General features: G+C 37.8%; 1 protein-coding gene across 2 annotated transcripts; it reads left to right on the top strand.

Moving 5' to 3' along the window:
• The first annotated feature begins 1 nt into the window (after position 1).
• Positions 2-16,008, top strand: cars1 (cysteinyl-tRNA synthetase 1). Of its 2 annotated transcripts, XM_018692714.2 has the most exons (23): positions 2-139; positions 3,359-3,586; positions 5,283-5,374; positions 6,216-6,304; positions 6,412-6,508; positions 6,697-6,795; positions 7,516-7,659; positions 8,103-8,243; positions 8,944-9,032; positions 9,127-9,248; positions 9,381-9,493; positions 9,850-9,978; positions 10,127-10,256; positions 11,037-11,140; positions 11,233-11,330; positions 11,830-12,019; positions 12,162-12,230; positions 12,505-12,586; positions 12,762-12,842; positions 13,102-13,169; positions 13,580-13,639; positions 13,725-13,808; positions 14,151-16,008. In XM_018692714.2, the coding sequence occupies exons 1-23, from the start codon at positions 118-120 to the stop codon at positions 14,277-14,279; spliced, it is 2,460 nt and encodes an 819-aa protein (XP_018548230.1). In that variant the 5' UTR covers positions 2-117; the 3' UTR covers positions 14,280-16,008. The 2 variants fall into 2 exon arrangements, with proteins under 2 accessions (XP_018548230.1, XP_018548231.1); XM_018692715.2 differs by lacking the exon at positions 3,359-3,586.
• Positions 16,009-16,445: the final 437 nt, after the last annotated feature.

The raw sequence follows: 16,445 nt of genomic DNA, 5'->3' as shown, positions 1-16,445 counted from the left end.
CCCGCTCTCCGGTTCAAAAACTTTGGTTCCTAGGCCGGCTGCTAGCATTTAAAGCACGAGTTCGCCTTCCGGACACGTTATTGTTGCATCAGCATCCAACCATTCAGCACTGTGGCAATGTCGACCTCAGGAGAGCCAGGTACAGAAAATAATGTTTATTATTCTCCTTGAACGGTTTAGTTGAAAATTCATGGAGAGGCTGCGACAGCACGATTTAAAGTGTTTTTACGAGCTGTCACAGCCACTTAGCTAACATTAGCTTTGTTAGCCTACAGAGAGCCTGCTTAGGAGACGCTTAGCTTAAGGTAACACTGTCAGTGAGTGACAAGCCGAACCTTCCTTTAAAAAACCCGCTATTGAAGATGGTAGTTAATGCAGCTGAATGTATGGGCAAAGACACACAAGTCAACAAATAAGATTCAAAATCTTTTCAGAATTTTTGAGACGCTCTTTATGTTGCACACATAGTTCATATAGCAATATTTTGTTAGGAAACGAACATGTCAAGTAGTAATACTTGGTTCAGAATTTTGACTGGAGTTTGGTCCGACCTTTTTACTGTAAGTAAACGTGTAGAACTGTGCTGTTACTAAACAAATCTGTTTTAAAAATTGTTATAATCGTTTAACAGTAGTTCAAGTTTGTGCCTTTTGTGAGGTATCGTGAGAATAAATTGCAACAGGACAAATACTGCTGAAAATCACAAAACTGACATATGGCAGCCTAAAATAATAACAATATATTATATTTATTCGGTTTATATTACTCCACCTGAACTGATGCAACGCCACATCATAACTGCATCATCTTGAACAGGATATAGCCGTTATGTTTTTGTGTGTATACACAACCTTCTTAAATCATGCAGATGTAAATTTCCAGGGAAGATTTAGTGATTTAATGAGGCTTCAGTTGTTTGATATTGTTGGATTTGGTTTAAACTGTGATATTTCGCTCAGTACCGTCATTCAGTTTAAGTTTCTGTTTGACACTTTGTTTTGCACTTGTCTGTATAAAGTATAGCAACCCAAGCACAGACCTGCTATAACTGATGATAGTGATGATGATGATGATTAGTGTTATTATTATTACTCAGCCTGTGAAAATAAACCCAGATCTTTTTATCACTCTCACTATGATAAACTCATAAACTCTTTAATTCTTACTAATGTGGCACAGAAAGAGTAAAATGCAACAGGACAAAGACTGCTGATATTATAACCACAAAACCTGTGGCATCCAAAAATAAAGACAATATAATATATTTATTCCATATACATTACTCTGACTGAACTGATGCAACTCAGCATCATCAGTGCAACATCTTCAGCAGGTTATAACGGTTGTCTCCACATCCGGGATGTTTTTTTAAATTGGTGTTTTTGTTTTTATTATTTAAATTCTGCAGATAAAAAGAGGGACGATTTAACGATTTAATGAGTAGTCAGTTGTTTGATGTTGTTGGATTTTATATTTTTTTTACATTGTAATAATTTTTATTTTAGTTAGTTAATTTATATTTTCAGTTTTGCTCAGTTGCATCATCCCAGTTTGATGTCTTAAGTTTCTGTTTGACACTTTCACTTTGTTTTGCTCATGTCTATTTTAAGTTTAGTGATCCAAGCACAGACGGTCTTTAAATGACGACGATGATGATGATGATGATTATAACTTACCCTGTGAAAATAAACCCAGATCTTTTTATCACTCTCACTATGATAAACTCATAAACTCTTTAATTCTTACTAATGTGGCACAGAAAGAGTAAAATGCAACAGGACAAAGACTGCTGATATTATAACCACAAAGCCTGTGGCATCCAAAAATAAAGACAATATAATATATTTATTCCATATACATTACTCTGACTGAACTGATGCAACTCAGCATCATCAGTGCAACATCTTCAGCAGGTTATAACGGTTGTTTCCCCATCTGGGATGTTTTTTGTTGTTTCGAAACCTGCTAAATCCTGCTTCAAAAATTTGAAAATTGATTGAATATAACTGTTGGATGATGATGATGATTTTTTAAATATATTTTCATAATTTAATTTTAGTTAATATATATTTTCAGTTTTGCTCAGTTGCATCATCCAGTTTGATGTCTTAAGTTTCTGTTTGACACTTTCACTTTGTTTTGCTCATGTCTATTTTAGGTTTAGTGATCCAAGCACAGACTTTCATGAAATTATTATTGTCATCATTTGTATTATTATTATTATAACTCAGCCTGTTTATTTATAGGTATTTCATTAAGCCTAAATAATTCAGTCATCTCAGTTTAAATTACCCCATATGACTAAACCAAGTCTCTATTGCTTGTAAAATGAAGGCTGTTGTGCTAATGGACTTCTGCTTTAAGACACATACCACCTCCCCTTATTGTCTCTGGTCTGAATACAGTTAAAGACCTTTCGCTGCATTTCTCCACATTTCATGTTGATTACATTTGTGCTTAAAAAGATGCTTGTGCTTCCCAGAACAACACTCGCTTCTATTTCATGTTAAAATATTTTTAAGTCCTGCCATCTCTGTTTTTCCATCTCCTCCCTCCTACAACTGTTACTTTGTGCTTTGACCTCACTAATAATTTTTTCACCTCTGCTTTGTTTGTTTGTTTGTGCTGTTTTGACTTTGTTTCACTTTCAGTCTGAGTGTCTTATGACACAAGAAGTTTCTTTTTGACAGTTTAGGTTTCACTCTTAGTCTGTGTGGTTGTAAAATGTGGCCCCGCCAAAACCTAATTATTTTCCTGTCTGAACTGATGTGTTAATTAAAATAGGATTTTAGGTTTCGGTTTAAGATGAAGAGCTTATGATTTTATTTATTCTTTGTGCTTTTTCATTTTTTTATCTGTTTGTATTCCAAATAATAGTCAGAGTCATTTTCCCCTAAAGTGTCACATTGCTCCTGTTTCATGTCTGTGTCCTACAGTGAGGACTGTATCTGCAGGCTGACATCTGTGCGTCCAGCACCATGGCCAGAGACGATGTTAACTCGGCTCTTTGTGCTGTTTCCACACTAGTTGCAACATCCATTGCCTGCACTCTAAAGTTACAGCATTGGCAGGAAAAAGTGAGGGGGGTTTACACTCTGCAGCAGTTTTATGTATCATGCCACATGAAAAGTTAAAATATGGTTTTCTGTCTGTTATTTTTTGGACATCAGGAGTTTATGTCAAATATTCTGTAGGATTTCAGTTGCATTCATTAGTCCTTGTCTGTCAGTCTGATGTGAGTCTTCCTGGTTATCCCACTGTCCAGGGTAAACTTGTGCTGCCGTTGTTAGTGTTTTCTTTGGCTCTTACGGCCTAGCCAGTAATTCTTCTGCGAACATTTGCCCTCTTGTTTCTGCAGCCTTTGAGTATGGCTTCTTGCTACAGATAAAAGAGGAGGCCACGCTGGCTGTGGCCCTGAATGACTACCTAACCTCACGCAGCTACCTGGCTGGGTTCAGCCCCTCCCAGGCCGACCAGAAAGCCTTTAAGCTCCTCTGCAGGCCCCCAGATCCACAACATGTGCACGCTCTGCGCTGGTACAGACACATAGCAGCCCTGCAGCAGGACCTCAGCTCTGAGAGCAGCAGTGAGTAGACAGTTGAAGGCATGGATAGGACAGACTTGGTCATCGTCCCAGCTAGGAACGTGGAGGCTGTCTGACATCGCTGCGGCAGAAAACACTCTTGTTGATTAAAGTAAAAGCAGCTCTAACCTGCACCTCTGCAGACACTGACATGCATGAATCCAGAACTGTTTTACAGGCATTTGAATTCACTCAGTTTTCCTCTAAGGCACAGCAGCAGCAGAGTGTGTGGTGCCTGTAGCTGAGCACCGAGGACAGTCCGTTTATCACTGTTCAAACAAAACAACAGCAGCTTTGACAAACAGCACTCCAGTGTTAGTTTTGCTCACAGACTTGTTGCCTTAAAGAGACACCATACTGAAGAATACCTGATGTTGACATGGCTTTCCAGACACATAAGGATACAGACGTGTGCTATGTGCAGGGCATAAGAAATTGTTTCTGGCTGTGTTGCATTGCATGTGTTCAAAAACGTTTTAATACTGTGTGCCTGCCGAGTGTTTGTGCATGCTGCGTGTAGCTTTGACATCTCATCGTCACCTGTCTTTAAAGGATATTTTCCTTAACTGAGCATGTTGCTGCATTCCTTTGAGAAAAGGACGATCTCTGTCTTTTCTGTTGACTCTCCTCTTCTGACCAGTCTGAGTGTATAGAGCAACTAACCTCATTTCTCACACTTTGAGCCAAATATTGTAGAAGTTCTTTTCGGAAACTGGAATTACACAAATAATAAAACTTGCACTACTGAAATTAGTCATCCTGAAGACATTATATTTCTCCTGTAAGTTAATTGTTAGTAGGAGAAGAAGAAATTTGAATCCATGGCTTTGGGATAAAGGAAAACATCCAAATCATCAAAATTCAGTTGTGTAAAACTTTATTGGACATTTTGAATGCTTTTGTTCAGCTCTTTTCTGCACCATGATGTGAAGGTTTCAGTCTGTCTAGCTTTCCTCTAAAGTTTAAAATTCAGACTGCCTCAGGTTAAAACAAATTAATAACCGCAAAGTATCTTGATGCTATTTGACATTAGACCTTGTTTTCTTGTTTGTATCATTTTGCAGAACACCACTGGACTTTTCTCTTTTTGTTCTTTTATGAACTGATCATAGAAAGATTAGTAATTAGTAAAAAGAAAAGAACCAGAAGAAGAAAAAGGTTACATGCATATTTAAATAAAAAGAGATTTTTAACACATCGTAGAGGTCATGTTTGAAAATCCATTTCCTTCTCATGCTTGAACTGGTGAATGTTTCCATTCAGGCCATTTGCACTCAAGAATATAAATCTCACCATATAAAATGAAGATTTAAAATAAAGACATGATTTCTGTCCAGGTCATTTTTCCCACTGTGAAGACAAACATCTCTTTTCTGTAAATTAATCTTAGTCCCGCATATCAAGTACATGCTTTACACATATACACATTTATAAAATGAATGTAGATCAAGGAAAGCAAATATGTTTAAATGTAAAGCCCCTAAGTGTAAAATATTATGTGAAAGTAACAAATTCAAATTATTATGATGGCTTAGGATGGCTGTATGTAGAAAATGTAAAAAATAATTGTAAAAAAAAAAAAAATATATATATATATATATATATATATATATATATATATATATATATATATATATTTGCCATGTATAAAGTTTTTGTGTGTGTGTTTTGTTTTTTTTTTGTTTTTTTTTAATTTTAGTGAAAGGAAAGCGGGTTCAGCCCTCATGGTCTCCACCAGCAGGAACAGGCATTCCCAAGCTTGTCCTCTACAACAGTCTGACCAGAGCAAAGGTACGTTAGAGGCTAATGTAAAAATCCTCGTCAGTGCTTCTGTCAGTGGGTTCATCATAATTTCTACTGGAAAACACAGACTTTATGAAATTTTAAGGTGGACTGTTTGTTTGATGTTAGTCAGGATTCATTGGCCACATGTCTATTCAACATGCTGCAGTCTTCTTTTACTGGATACTTCCCATTCATTTTTTTCAATTAAGACTTTTTTCTGTCATGGTTCCTAATGTCTTATAGTCAGTGTGTAAAGAAAACACCCATATTCAGGGAACAGACAAATATTCAGAGTTTCACTTTCAGTCTGAGATGACTTAACTGCAAGTTAAAGTACTTCTTCTTTTTAAGATCATATATATGATGGAGAAGGTGTGAATATTGTCTTTGCTGGTAAGAATTTACAGGAAAGCCAACTTGCACCTACAGAACGTTTGATGCTAGAGCAAGCAAAGAGCGGCAACACCCCAAAGGCTGTGAAAATGAGCTGCCTTGCTGTGATACACACACACGACACATTCTCATTTTCACGGTTTATTATATTTAATTTCATATTTGTATTTAATTGGTTTTGATGAGGGACTAACTGAACAGTTTCCATTAGGAGATAGTCCTGACTTCAACCTCTAAAATTAAAGCAACACATCATAACTCTGCTGAGTAGCAGCGCCCTCTGAGTCCCAGCGGTGAAGTGGTTTTCATGTACAGAAAAAAAAGCCTGAAAAATCATTGATGTTGATTTAAAAAAGGACAAAGATAAAACTGTTGAACCAGGTGATAAAGTTACTTCATTCACAGGCCTGGAGAAATCCGTAGCTCATCAAAGTTTGTTGTCTCTATGTTTCAGGAGCCCTTTGTTCCCCAGAAAGGGAACAAAGTGACATGGTACTGCTGTGGACCAACTGTGTATGATGCCTCACACATGGGACATGCCAGGTAACCAAATCAGACTCATTCATAAACATGCAAAATTACATTTCTTTCACCTGAGTGTAGTCCCCTGTTTGTTCTGATTTAGTTTTATGACCTTGCTCTTTCTTCAGATCCTACATATCTTTCGATATTCTGCGAAGGATACTGAGGGACTACTTCAAGTATGATGTTCTCTATTGTATGAACATCACTGACATTGACGACAAAGTAAGTATGCTTATAAAGAGGGCTTATTCGTATAATCCATTTTCTCTCATAATCATTACATTACTTTTGTTTCGACATCAGAATTTCTTTTTCTTGCCAATATTGCAGTAGAGTATTTTAACAGTGTCAATACAAGAACCAGAACAAAGGCATCTGTAGGTTTCATGTTTCTATTCTTTCTCTTACAGATCATTAAAAGGGCTCGGCAGAACTACCTCCTGGACCAGTACAAGGAGAAGCAGCCAAATGCTGCTCAGATACTGCAGGATGTCCTGAGTGCCAGAGGGGTAAGACAAAACACTCTTGATACAGTGATGATAAGTGTCTGTGTTTATAGATGAAGATGTTGACAGAGCAGGAGTGAACAAAAATTCAACTTGTATGTGCTATCTTCAAAATAAAATCCTTAATATGTGTAATAGTGGAGTTATTATTCATCTTCATTTTTTTTGCTTGTTATTTACATCATTAATTTTGAACAGTACAAATATTTTCATCTGAATGTTAACACCTGATGCACCTGAACATTAAACTGATTCAGACTTGCTTTCTCTTCCATATTGTCTTTGTTAAACCCGTGAATTAATCTTGCATTGAATGCTAAAATTCCCAAATGAAAATTATATTTATGTGTCTTTTAAAAACTGTAACTGAGCCAAATAATAAGGCCACCATATCACACATGGCTCAGTTTTATTACACACAGAAAATGTAGAAATCCACGAAGCTCTGCAGCTTGTGATTCAAAGACAAGTTTTAAAGTAAATCAGATCAGATGTTTGGGAAGCAGAGAGTCGTTTACTACAACACACTTAAGTCAAACAGCTGTGATCAGTCATATACTTTACCTGTAAAGAGATATGATGCACCAGAGGAGAAGCTGTACACACAACTGAAGCTTAACTGTAGAGGTCTAAAACATCACCTTACAATGACCTGAAGGCTCTCTGTAGGTCTCTGTCTTTACACTGGAATCCTCATGTGTGTGTTCACTCTTGTATTTTCAGCCCTTTCAGGCCTATTTGGCTTCGACCACAGACCCAGATAAGAAGCAGATGCTGGAAAGGCTGGACGCTGCTGTGACTGCTGCTCTGCAGCCTCTGCAGGCAGCAATGGAGAACAAAGATGAAGCAGCAGATTCTCTGGCCCAGGTAAGACTGAGCAGACATGGTGATGTCTTTTTTCATTCACTGTAAATCCAAATTTCAATATTGATTTCATTTTATTTGGAAAAAGAAAAAAATACTTCTTCATCTTCAACATCTTTTCACATTTAAAATGATTTGTAGACGTAGATTGACAGTGGGGTAAGGTCTAGAAATAAAGGCTCATTTCTACATTAAAATGATCTACAGTAGAAGTAGTAGTTGTATTTAATTCATGCTTTTGACAACAACATGAGACTGTTTGCAAGAAAAACTTTTCTTTTCACTCAGTGAGTTAAGTGTTCAATGTTTAGTGTTTATTTGCAATAATTCAAATGAACATTTCTCGTCTCAAATTATTTATATTTTCTGTCAGTTTTAAATGGCAAACATGACATGATATATATATATATGCTGGTAGACAATTTTTTTTTTTTCTTTCTTCCCAGGTGCTGTTGGAGAGCTCCAAGGACCTACTGGCCGAGTGGTTGGACAGACAGTTTGGAAGTCAAGTCACAGAGAACTCCATCTTCTCCACTCTCCCCAAATACTGGGAGGGGGAGTACCATAAAGACATGGAAGCCCTGAATGTAAGTAGGGAATCAAGCAAACTCTTTTCTGTCTTGTTCACACAAAAGTACAAGATGCAGTGACTGAACCAGGACCATGAAAAGGAAGGAATCGTAACTCACTGCAGAGAAACATTAAGCAGGAATGAGCATTAGTTTTCTCAGCTCACATGAACAACATCAAAACACCATACTCACACTCAAATAGTACAAGAAGTAGTCCAAAGCAAGGCATTATTGTGTGAACTGAGCCTGATGTAATATCAGTCACATCAATGTTTACAATATAAAACATTTTTCCTACAAATACAAGCTTGATTTGATTCTGTGCTTTGTGTTTGTCAGGTACAGAAAATATCATAAGTATCCATAAGGATCTGATATCATATGGTCTGACTAAACATAACTTTGTATTGACGATGGTTGTACTTAGATGTTCAGGTATTTAAGATTTAGTCCAGTGATTTTGTGCATTTCTGAAAAGTTTAAGAGACTTAACAACAGATTTAAAAAGATTTCAAGAATCAAGAGAACAGCGGCTGTGACAAAGCTTTTTCCTCAAATTACATTATACAGCTGTTTTGACTTGTATTTACTTCACTTAGATTTAGACGAGAGGGGTATTCCACTAATTTTATATATCAGAGAATAAAGGAAGTGTGCCGTATGTGAAGTTTTACAATTTCTTAGCGTGTGTTCTCCTTGTGTCTGTGGCCTCCAGGTCCTTCCCCCTGACGTCCTCACTCGGGTCAGTGAGTATGTGCCTGAGATTGTGGAGTTTGTGGAGAAGATTGTCTCAAATGGTTACGGGTGAGGAAGAACCTGCTGCTGTTAACAAACTACACAGTCAGTTACAACAAAAACAACAGCAGCTTTTAATCATTTGGTTCTGTGATGTTTTCAGGTATGAATCAAATGGGTCTGTGTACTTCAACACATCCAAGTTTGATGCCTGTCCTCAGCACTCATACGCTAAACTTGTGCCAGAGGCAGTCGGAGATCAGAAAGCTTTACAAGAGGGAGAAGGTACATTAATCATTCATCTCCCCATCTGGTGTCATCTTTAATCCTGCTGATGTTCAAACCTTGTACATATGCTAAAATATAAGTGCGCTTAAAAGTGTTGATCGTGTTGGTTTATCTTGTCTGTCCCTGTAGGTGACCTGAGCATCTCTGCTGAAAGACTGAGTGAGAAAAAGTCCCAAAATGACTTTGCCTTGTGGAAAGCCTCCAAGCCAGGAGAGCCTTCATGGGATTCTCCATGGGGGAAGGTGAGAGTTCATGTAGGCACGTTGTTAAGCTGATGTCCAGCGTAGCTTTCAAAGGGTCACAAACATCTGTTTCAATTCATCTGTAATGTGAAATACAAGAGAAATGTGCAGAGTTTTTTCTCAGGATTGAAGAACTGAAATGAACCTCACATCTGCATTATGCTCTTAATTTGTACAACAAAATTAAACACTTGCTCATGATTTGATTTTTGTATAATTTTGATGTGATTGATCGTAGAATAAATTGATATCCAGCTTGTTTTAGAATCAGTACATCACCTGAGTTTCACTTTTCAAATCTACGGAGCTATAATGGCTGACATGACTGTTTCTGTTCTTTTTGAATGTCTTAACAGGGGAGGCCAGGATGGCACATTGAGTGTTCAGCCATGGCTGGCTCTATCCTGGGAGAGTCCATGGACATCCATGGTGGTGGATTTGACCTCCGGTTCCCCCATCATGACAACGAGCTGGCACAGTCTGAGGTGTAAAAGCAAAGTCTTTTATTGTCTGTTACTGAAAATAAGTATTTAAGTGTCCAAAGTTTGAAATATAAAGATGATTGACTGGGATTTTTTAAAAGCCATTTCCAGTAACAGAAAAAGTAAAACACAGATTTTCTTTCCCCCGCAGGCTTATTTTGAGAATGATCACTGGGTCAGATACTTTCTGCACACTGGCCACCTGACCATTGCAGGCTGCAAGATGTCGAAATCACTGAAGAATTTCATCACCATTAAGGATGCCTTGGCAAAGAACACAGGTGACTGATCTGGTTCTGCTGGATGTCATTAGATAAGATAATCCTTTATTAGTTGCTGTTGCCGTACAGGGCAAAGGGGATAGAAAGACCTTCAGTAAAATAAAAAATAAGTAAACAGAAATAATTAACAAAATGAGTCGATTAATGCATAAACAGGCTCAGTTGTTGAATTCACCTTGTTGTAGACAGGAAGTGTTGATCTGTCACATGAGTGCATGTGACACTTTTGGTGTGAGTGGTCTGTTGGGAGCAGTGTTGATCGTAAAGTCTGACAGCAGCATCTCTCCTTCACACACAGCAGGTCAAGCAGCCTGTCATTAGCTTGTCATTATTTTTAACTGATGGATCTGTTTACGGAAATAATCCAGTCCTAAAATATGACCTTCAGCTTGCAGGATGAATATACACATACTTGTATTCCCTCTCCAATAATATTTCAAGCTCAGCAGCAGAAAACACTCAGTCCAAACAGCTGAGCACTGGATCCTGTTAAACAGCTGCAGCTCATCCAACTTGCACTAAATGAGCTGCAGCTGTGCTCTTTTATATCTGCTGAAATGAAAAATTGTGATTCAGAATTTTGCACCTGTGAAAGTCATTTGTGTCAGAGCCTCATGTGGACAGCCAGTTGCACTCCTCTTACACTCCAGCAGAGGGCAATCACAATGCTAAACTAGTTTCATCACGGACTCATCACATTGCTTAGAGTCTAGAGAGATCAAATGTGATGTACCAGGCAGCTGATGGAAATTGTTTGTTTCTCTGTTTGTCCTCCTGCAGCTCGCCAACTCCGTCTGGCTTTCTTAATGCATTCCTGGAAGGACACCCTGGACTACTCTTCCAACACAATGGAGTCTGCCGTCCAGTATGAGAAGTTCATGAATGTAGGTGCCTATAAGACATAGTTCAGTTGTGATATTTTTTCTGAGATCTGTCTGTATGTTGTCTTGATCTTCTTTGTTTTTTCATTTAACAGGAGTTCTTCCTGAATGTCAAGGACATACTGCGTGCTCCTACAGATATCACCGGTCAGTTTGAGAAGTGGGAGGCTGCAGAGGTGGAGCTCAACAAAGGGTAAGAGAGCAGAGATGGAGAGTGATGTATTAGTTATTCACGAGTAGTGGATAAACGTCTTTAAAGGATAACTCCCACATTTTTGAACCTGGGAAACTTTTATTAAACTTTTATTTATTCAGTTAGTTTGTTTGTGACTTTGAATAACAACCTGAGCCTGTCAGAGACAAAAACAAGCACTTTAGTGGATGTACTTTGATGTGGACCATTGCTCATTGGATTACATTGCAGCAGCTGTTAAACTCTAGAACATGGCTGAGTACACTGTTCTTGCTCAATACTTCACCAGTTCCAAAGTTTTTATGATCATTTACACCCTAAAATGTGGGCAAATAACGCCCACACTCAAAGATACTGGAGTTATGCTTGAACTGATTTCGCCTCCTAAAATCTACATAAGTAGGATCAAAGTAATAGTAGTCGCTCGTGGATCCGCTCACACTACATTTGGGCCAGTTAAAACAGAAAACTAAAAGCAGCGGTTACTTCTGTCTTACAGTTTCTACGACAGGAAGTCAGCCGTCCATGAGGCTCTGTGTGATAACGTGGACACTCGCACCGCCATGGAGGAGATGAGAGTGCTGGTCAACCAGAGCAACACCTACATCGCCAGCAGGAAGAACGCCAAACTGAGGCCCAACCGCATGCTGGTGGAAAGCATCGCTGTGTATCTCACCAACATGCTGAAGGTATGAATGAAACCCTCCTTTTACACAAAAGAAGGTTTCATCATATTTCCTAAAATATAAAAATATGATTTCATGTTCTGTATTACATAAGTAGTGACCGCGGTAAATGCTTTAAACCCACTGAAATGAGTCTGTTGTTTAGATCTTTGGAGCTATTGAAGGATCAGATGCTATCGGTTTCCCCATGGGAGGACAAGGTCAGAGTACAGATGTAAGTATTTGTTGTGGAAATGTGTTTTTGACAGTCATAAGAAATATTCAGTCCACTTCAGCTCAAGTTCATTCAGGTTATTCAGATTTTCTTTCTACTGACTCCAAGCAACAGTTTAAGCTTGATATATACAACAGCTACGCCTGCTGTGATCAGACTCATGATTTATAGAATTTAATGACTGTGTTGAGAGCTGTTACCGCTCAGTTTGACATTATTTCAAGCTGCCACCACTAAAGTGACATATCTGTTGTGTTGCTGCTGTGTTTTCCAGCTGGAGAGCACAGTCATGCCGTACCTCTCTGTGCTGTCTGACTTCAGAGAGAACGTCCGAAAGATTGCCAGAGAGCAGAAAGGTAAGAACTTAAAAATATGAGTGTCCAAAAGATGGCAATAATTCTGTTCTCCTATTATCTCTGCTAAAAAATAAATGTTTTGCATGGAATTAAAGAAGGTGGAATCATCACATTTTATCAGATTTTTCTTCTTACCCTGAGGGTCTAATTAAAGCACTTTTTGAATCTGATCCAGTGACTGAGTTGCTGCAGCTCTGTGATGTGGTCCGTGATAATACATTACCGGAGCTTGGAGTCCGACTGGAGGATCATGAAGGTAACAGAGATTTTAAGACATCAGTATTCTGTTCTGTAAGACAAAAATAATGTTATGTATTTTTCTAGGTAAAGAATATTGTTACAGGTTCAGTTGATGAAGCTTTAGAGGATCATTTGTTAAAATAAGTGACTCTGGCATCAAAGACATTATTTAAAAGGTTAAACACTCATTCTCTGTCTTGATGTAAGAGTTGGTTGAATGACAGGAAAATTTAACTGTTTGTTGACTATGACTTTAAAAAGTGACTGTGTCGCAGGCCTGCCCACAGTGGTGAAACTGGTGGACAAGGAGATATTGCTGAAGGAGAGAGAGGAGAAGAAGAAGGTAAGCGAGGAATAGTAATGTCTATTGTACCCACAGCAATGACATAATCACACAATCTCACATTATAAAAACACAATGGGTTTCCTGTTTGGAGACGTTTATCTACTGTAAACCTGGCAGCGTTTCCTCAGCTGTCATTGGTCAAAGATGTAAGACACAGCCACACAAGACAAAGGTTAATGGTTGTAAGAGTAGAGAAGTTGACATTTAATAACCAGTTTGTTCTCTGTTGTTGAGTGTGTGTATAGACCCTGGACAAAAGCACAAAAACACAATTAAAGAAAACATTTCAGAAGAGAAGGAAAACTTCATAAATCTCAGCCAAGAGGGAATTTGTTTTTATTTTAGATGAGAGCTCAGTAATATTTTTAAAATGATCATCTGTGAGTTTTGGTTTTCTTCTTTCACAGATGGAAGAAGAGAAGAAAATGAAGAAGGAAGAGGCTGCCAGGAAGAAACAAGAACAGGAGGTCAGTCAGAGGTTCAGTCCTCTTCTCTCGTTGCTCTGAGAATGAACATTACACATCAATTAACTCGTTGCTTTGACCGTTTCAGATGGCCAAACTTGAAAAGATGAAGATCCCCCCAAGTGAAATGTTCCGCGCAGAAACTGACAAATACTCCAAATTTGACGAGCAGGTAAATCTCACATTTACTTTTCACTATTGAATTATGAAGGAATTGAATTTGAAGCATGATAAGGTGGGTTAAAGTTTCAAATAAGGTGGATTTGGGTTTTAGGTTTTATAACTGACCTGCACAGGAGAAGTAAAATGCTGGGAATGAAAACAGTTGAGTTTGTGCATAGATAAAGGTGGAAATGTTGGGAAGTAGAGAATTAGTTCACGTACTGTAGCAGTAGTGGATGGAGGCATGTGTTGACTCAATCTTTGCACTTCACTGGCATGTAAACTTGATTAATCAGATTGAACTTTTTTTTTTTTTTCTTTATTTGTTTGTCTATTTTCTTGTTGTTTACAGGGTTTCCCCACTCATGATGCTGAGGGGAAGGAGCTCAGCAAAGGACATTCGAAGAAGCTGCGCAAGCTCTACGAAGCCCAGGAAAAATTATACACCGAGTATCTGGAGATGAACCAAAATGGCAACTGATTCTGTTCAGAAACAGTCCAGTCCATCCACTCTTGCAGAATAAATGTTTAGGCCACAGATGCCGGGTCATTGTTTGTCTCCTGTACATCTGTTTCAGATCAGAAAACAAAAAAACTGCAAGTGATTTTTATATTTTTATTTTTTCAGTGAATTAATTTGAATGAATTTAAAATGAGGGTTAAAGTTGACACTTCAAAACCAAACTCCATGCATCATTTCTCAAAATGGGGTGTAGAGAACGTGGAGAGAGTCACGTCTGAGGGCGACTGCTTTATTTCTGTGTCGTCATCCCCACACAACAGCAAAAACATGGCAATAAATGACGTGAGGTTTTAATGGTGTAACAGTGAAGCAGAGTGAGGACAAATGTCAGCTTGAAGTGTTTTTAAAGGTTTTCATTGAGGCTCTGTATCACTGCTGTTAAAGGATTAAATCATTTTTTACTGTGATTTTACTGTAATTTACAAATTAACAGTGAATCAATATTTATGGATTGGAATTGGCTGAAGTTTAGTATAGTTTCCAACAAACCAAGGAGATTTATTTGAACAGTCTAAAATTCAAAGATGGCTAACAGAAACATCAACTTGTCACATTTGAGAAACTGGGACCACTTAATTATTTTTTTAGCTTTCATCATTTTCATTATACAAAGTCATCATTCACCCTCTGTAGAGCTGCATTTTTTTTACATTTATTTTTTCTTAAGAATGTTGATATATATACACAAACGTTAGCAGCTGAATAAAATGAATAATCATCGTTATATAAACATCACCTTCAGTTACCTGTTGACGTGAACCTGCTGTACTCACTTTTTTACAGACTCTTAAAGTGCTAACTAATACTGGCTGAGTGGAAATATAACAGATATCAAATTAAAGTAACTGTTTTTTTTATATTTTCACACCACCTAAGTGAAGATTTATTGCTTGATATTTGATGCAGTGCACAAAGAAATCAGTATGATGCAGACAGGCTGTTGACTAAATTTATACATTAATGTAACTTGGCAGTAAATCATGGGCTGAACTTCATCAGTCACCAAAGTGTTTTTGGTTCATTCCTCATTTACAGTTTTGTTAACTTCACTGGATTTGTACAATCTTCAAGAATCAGGCCTTGAGTTAATTTTAAGTTTTCATACTGTAATGAATTACATTGTCTCTCAACACTTTCTAACTTCCCTTTGTGTCTGTGGCTCTCAGCTCTGGGCCCATTGGCTCACATTGACGATGTAAAACAGTTCTAAAATTTATAGGGGTTTTTTGTTTTGTTTTTTAACAGTTGAACATTGTCATCCTCAGACAGGAGGAAGTAGTGCATTTCTGGGGGACTATTTTCAGCAGAGGATTAATACACATTTACTGCTCTGATGGGTATTTCAACATCGGAGCTCTATGGCACAAAATTCGGCTAATTCGGTCTTTTCATGGGATTTGTTGTCAATAAGAAAAATACAGAAGATCTCCTTTAAATCTGTGCAGCTGTTTTGTCATCATACTGGACGCATATAACTTCTTAAACGCTTTATTAGTGTGGACTCCTGAGTGAAACCACATGAAGAGGAGCTTTTTATTACTCAGCCGTCCATTAGGGTTGTTTATATCTGTACTGTTCATGTATTGCTGTTTCATGGTGACATGACACCATGGCTGCAGCAAACACTTTACAGTGTGTGCTACTGATGTGCTTTCAAGAAATAAAAGTGGTCAAACATTGTGTACTACTTCTTGCAAATGTGAGGATTGTAGGTTTATACTGATGCAGCAGGAGTAAACAGAGGAGTTATCTCCTTTGACCACATGACTTCTGTAACTGTAAATGAAAGGATTCAGGGAAAAAAGATCCAAAAGCTTATTGCTTGTTGTTGTTGTTTAATAAACTGAGTGACTTGAGTAGAAAGTCCAGTTCTAGGAGAAAAGGTGAAAACTCAGGGAGTGATGTGGCAAATTCTGTTTCAATCAATCAGATATTCAAGAGCGCCCTCATCTGGATTATCATGGTTACAGATAATATCTTTAAGGTTAAGCAGACAGAGTTAGCATCTTCAAACATGTGAGACTCTAAATATTTCCAAAACGTTTGAAATATTTCAGTCAAAAAATGGGATTATTACAGGGATTTCTGATTTTACCACATGAATCAGTAACAACAATTTATAAT

The sequence above is a fragment of the Lates calcarifer genome, linkage group LG2, assembly GCF_001640805.2.
Source record: "Lates calcarifer isolate ASB-BC8 linkage group LG2, TLL_Latcal_v3, whole genome shotgun sequence".
Classification (NCBI taxonomy): Eukaryota; Metazoa; Chordata; class Actinopteri; family Centropomidae; genus Lates; species Lates calcarifer.
The sequence above is the reverse complement of the archived record's forward strand: the minus strand, read 5'-3'. Positions and strand labels throughout refer to the sequence as shown.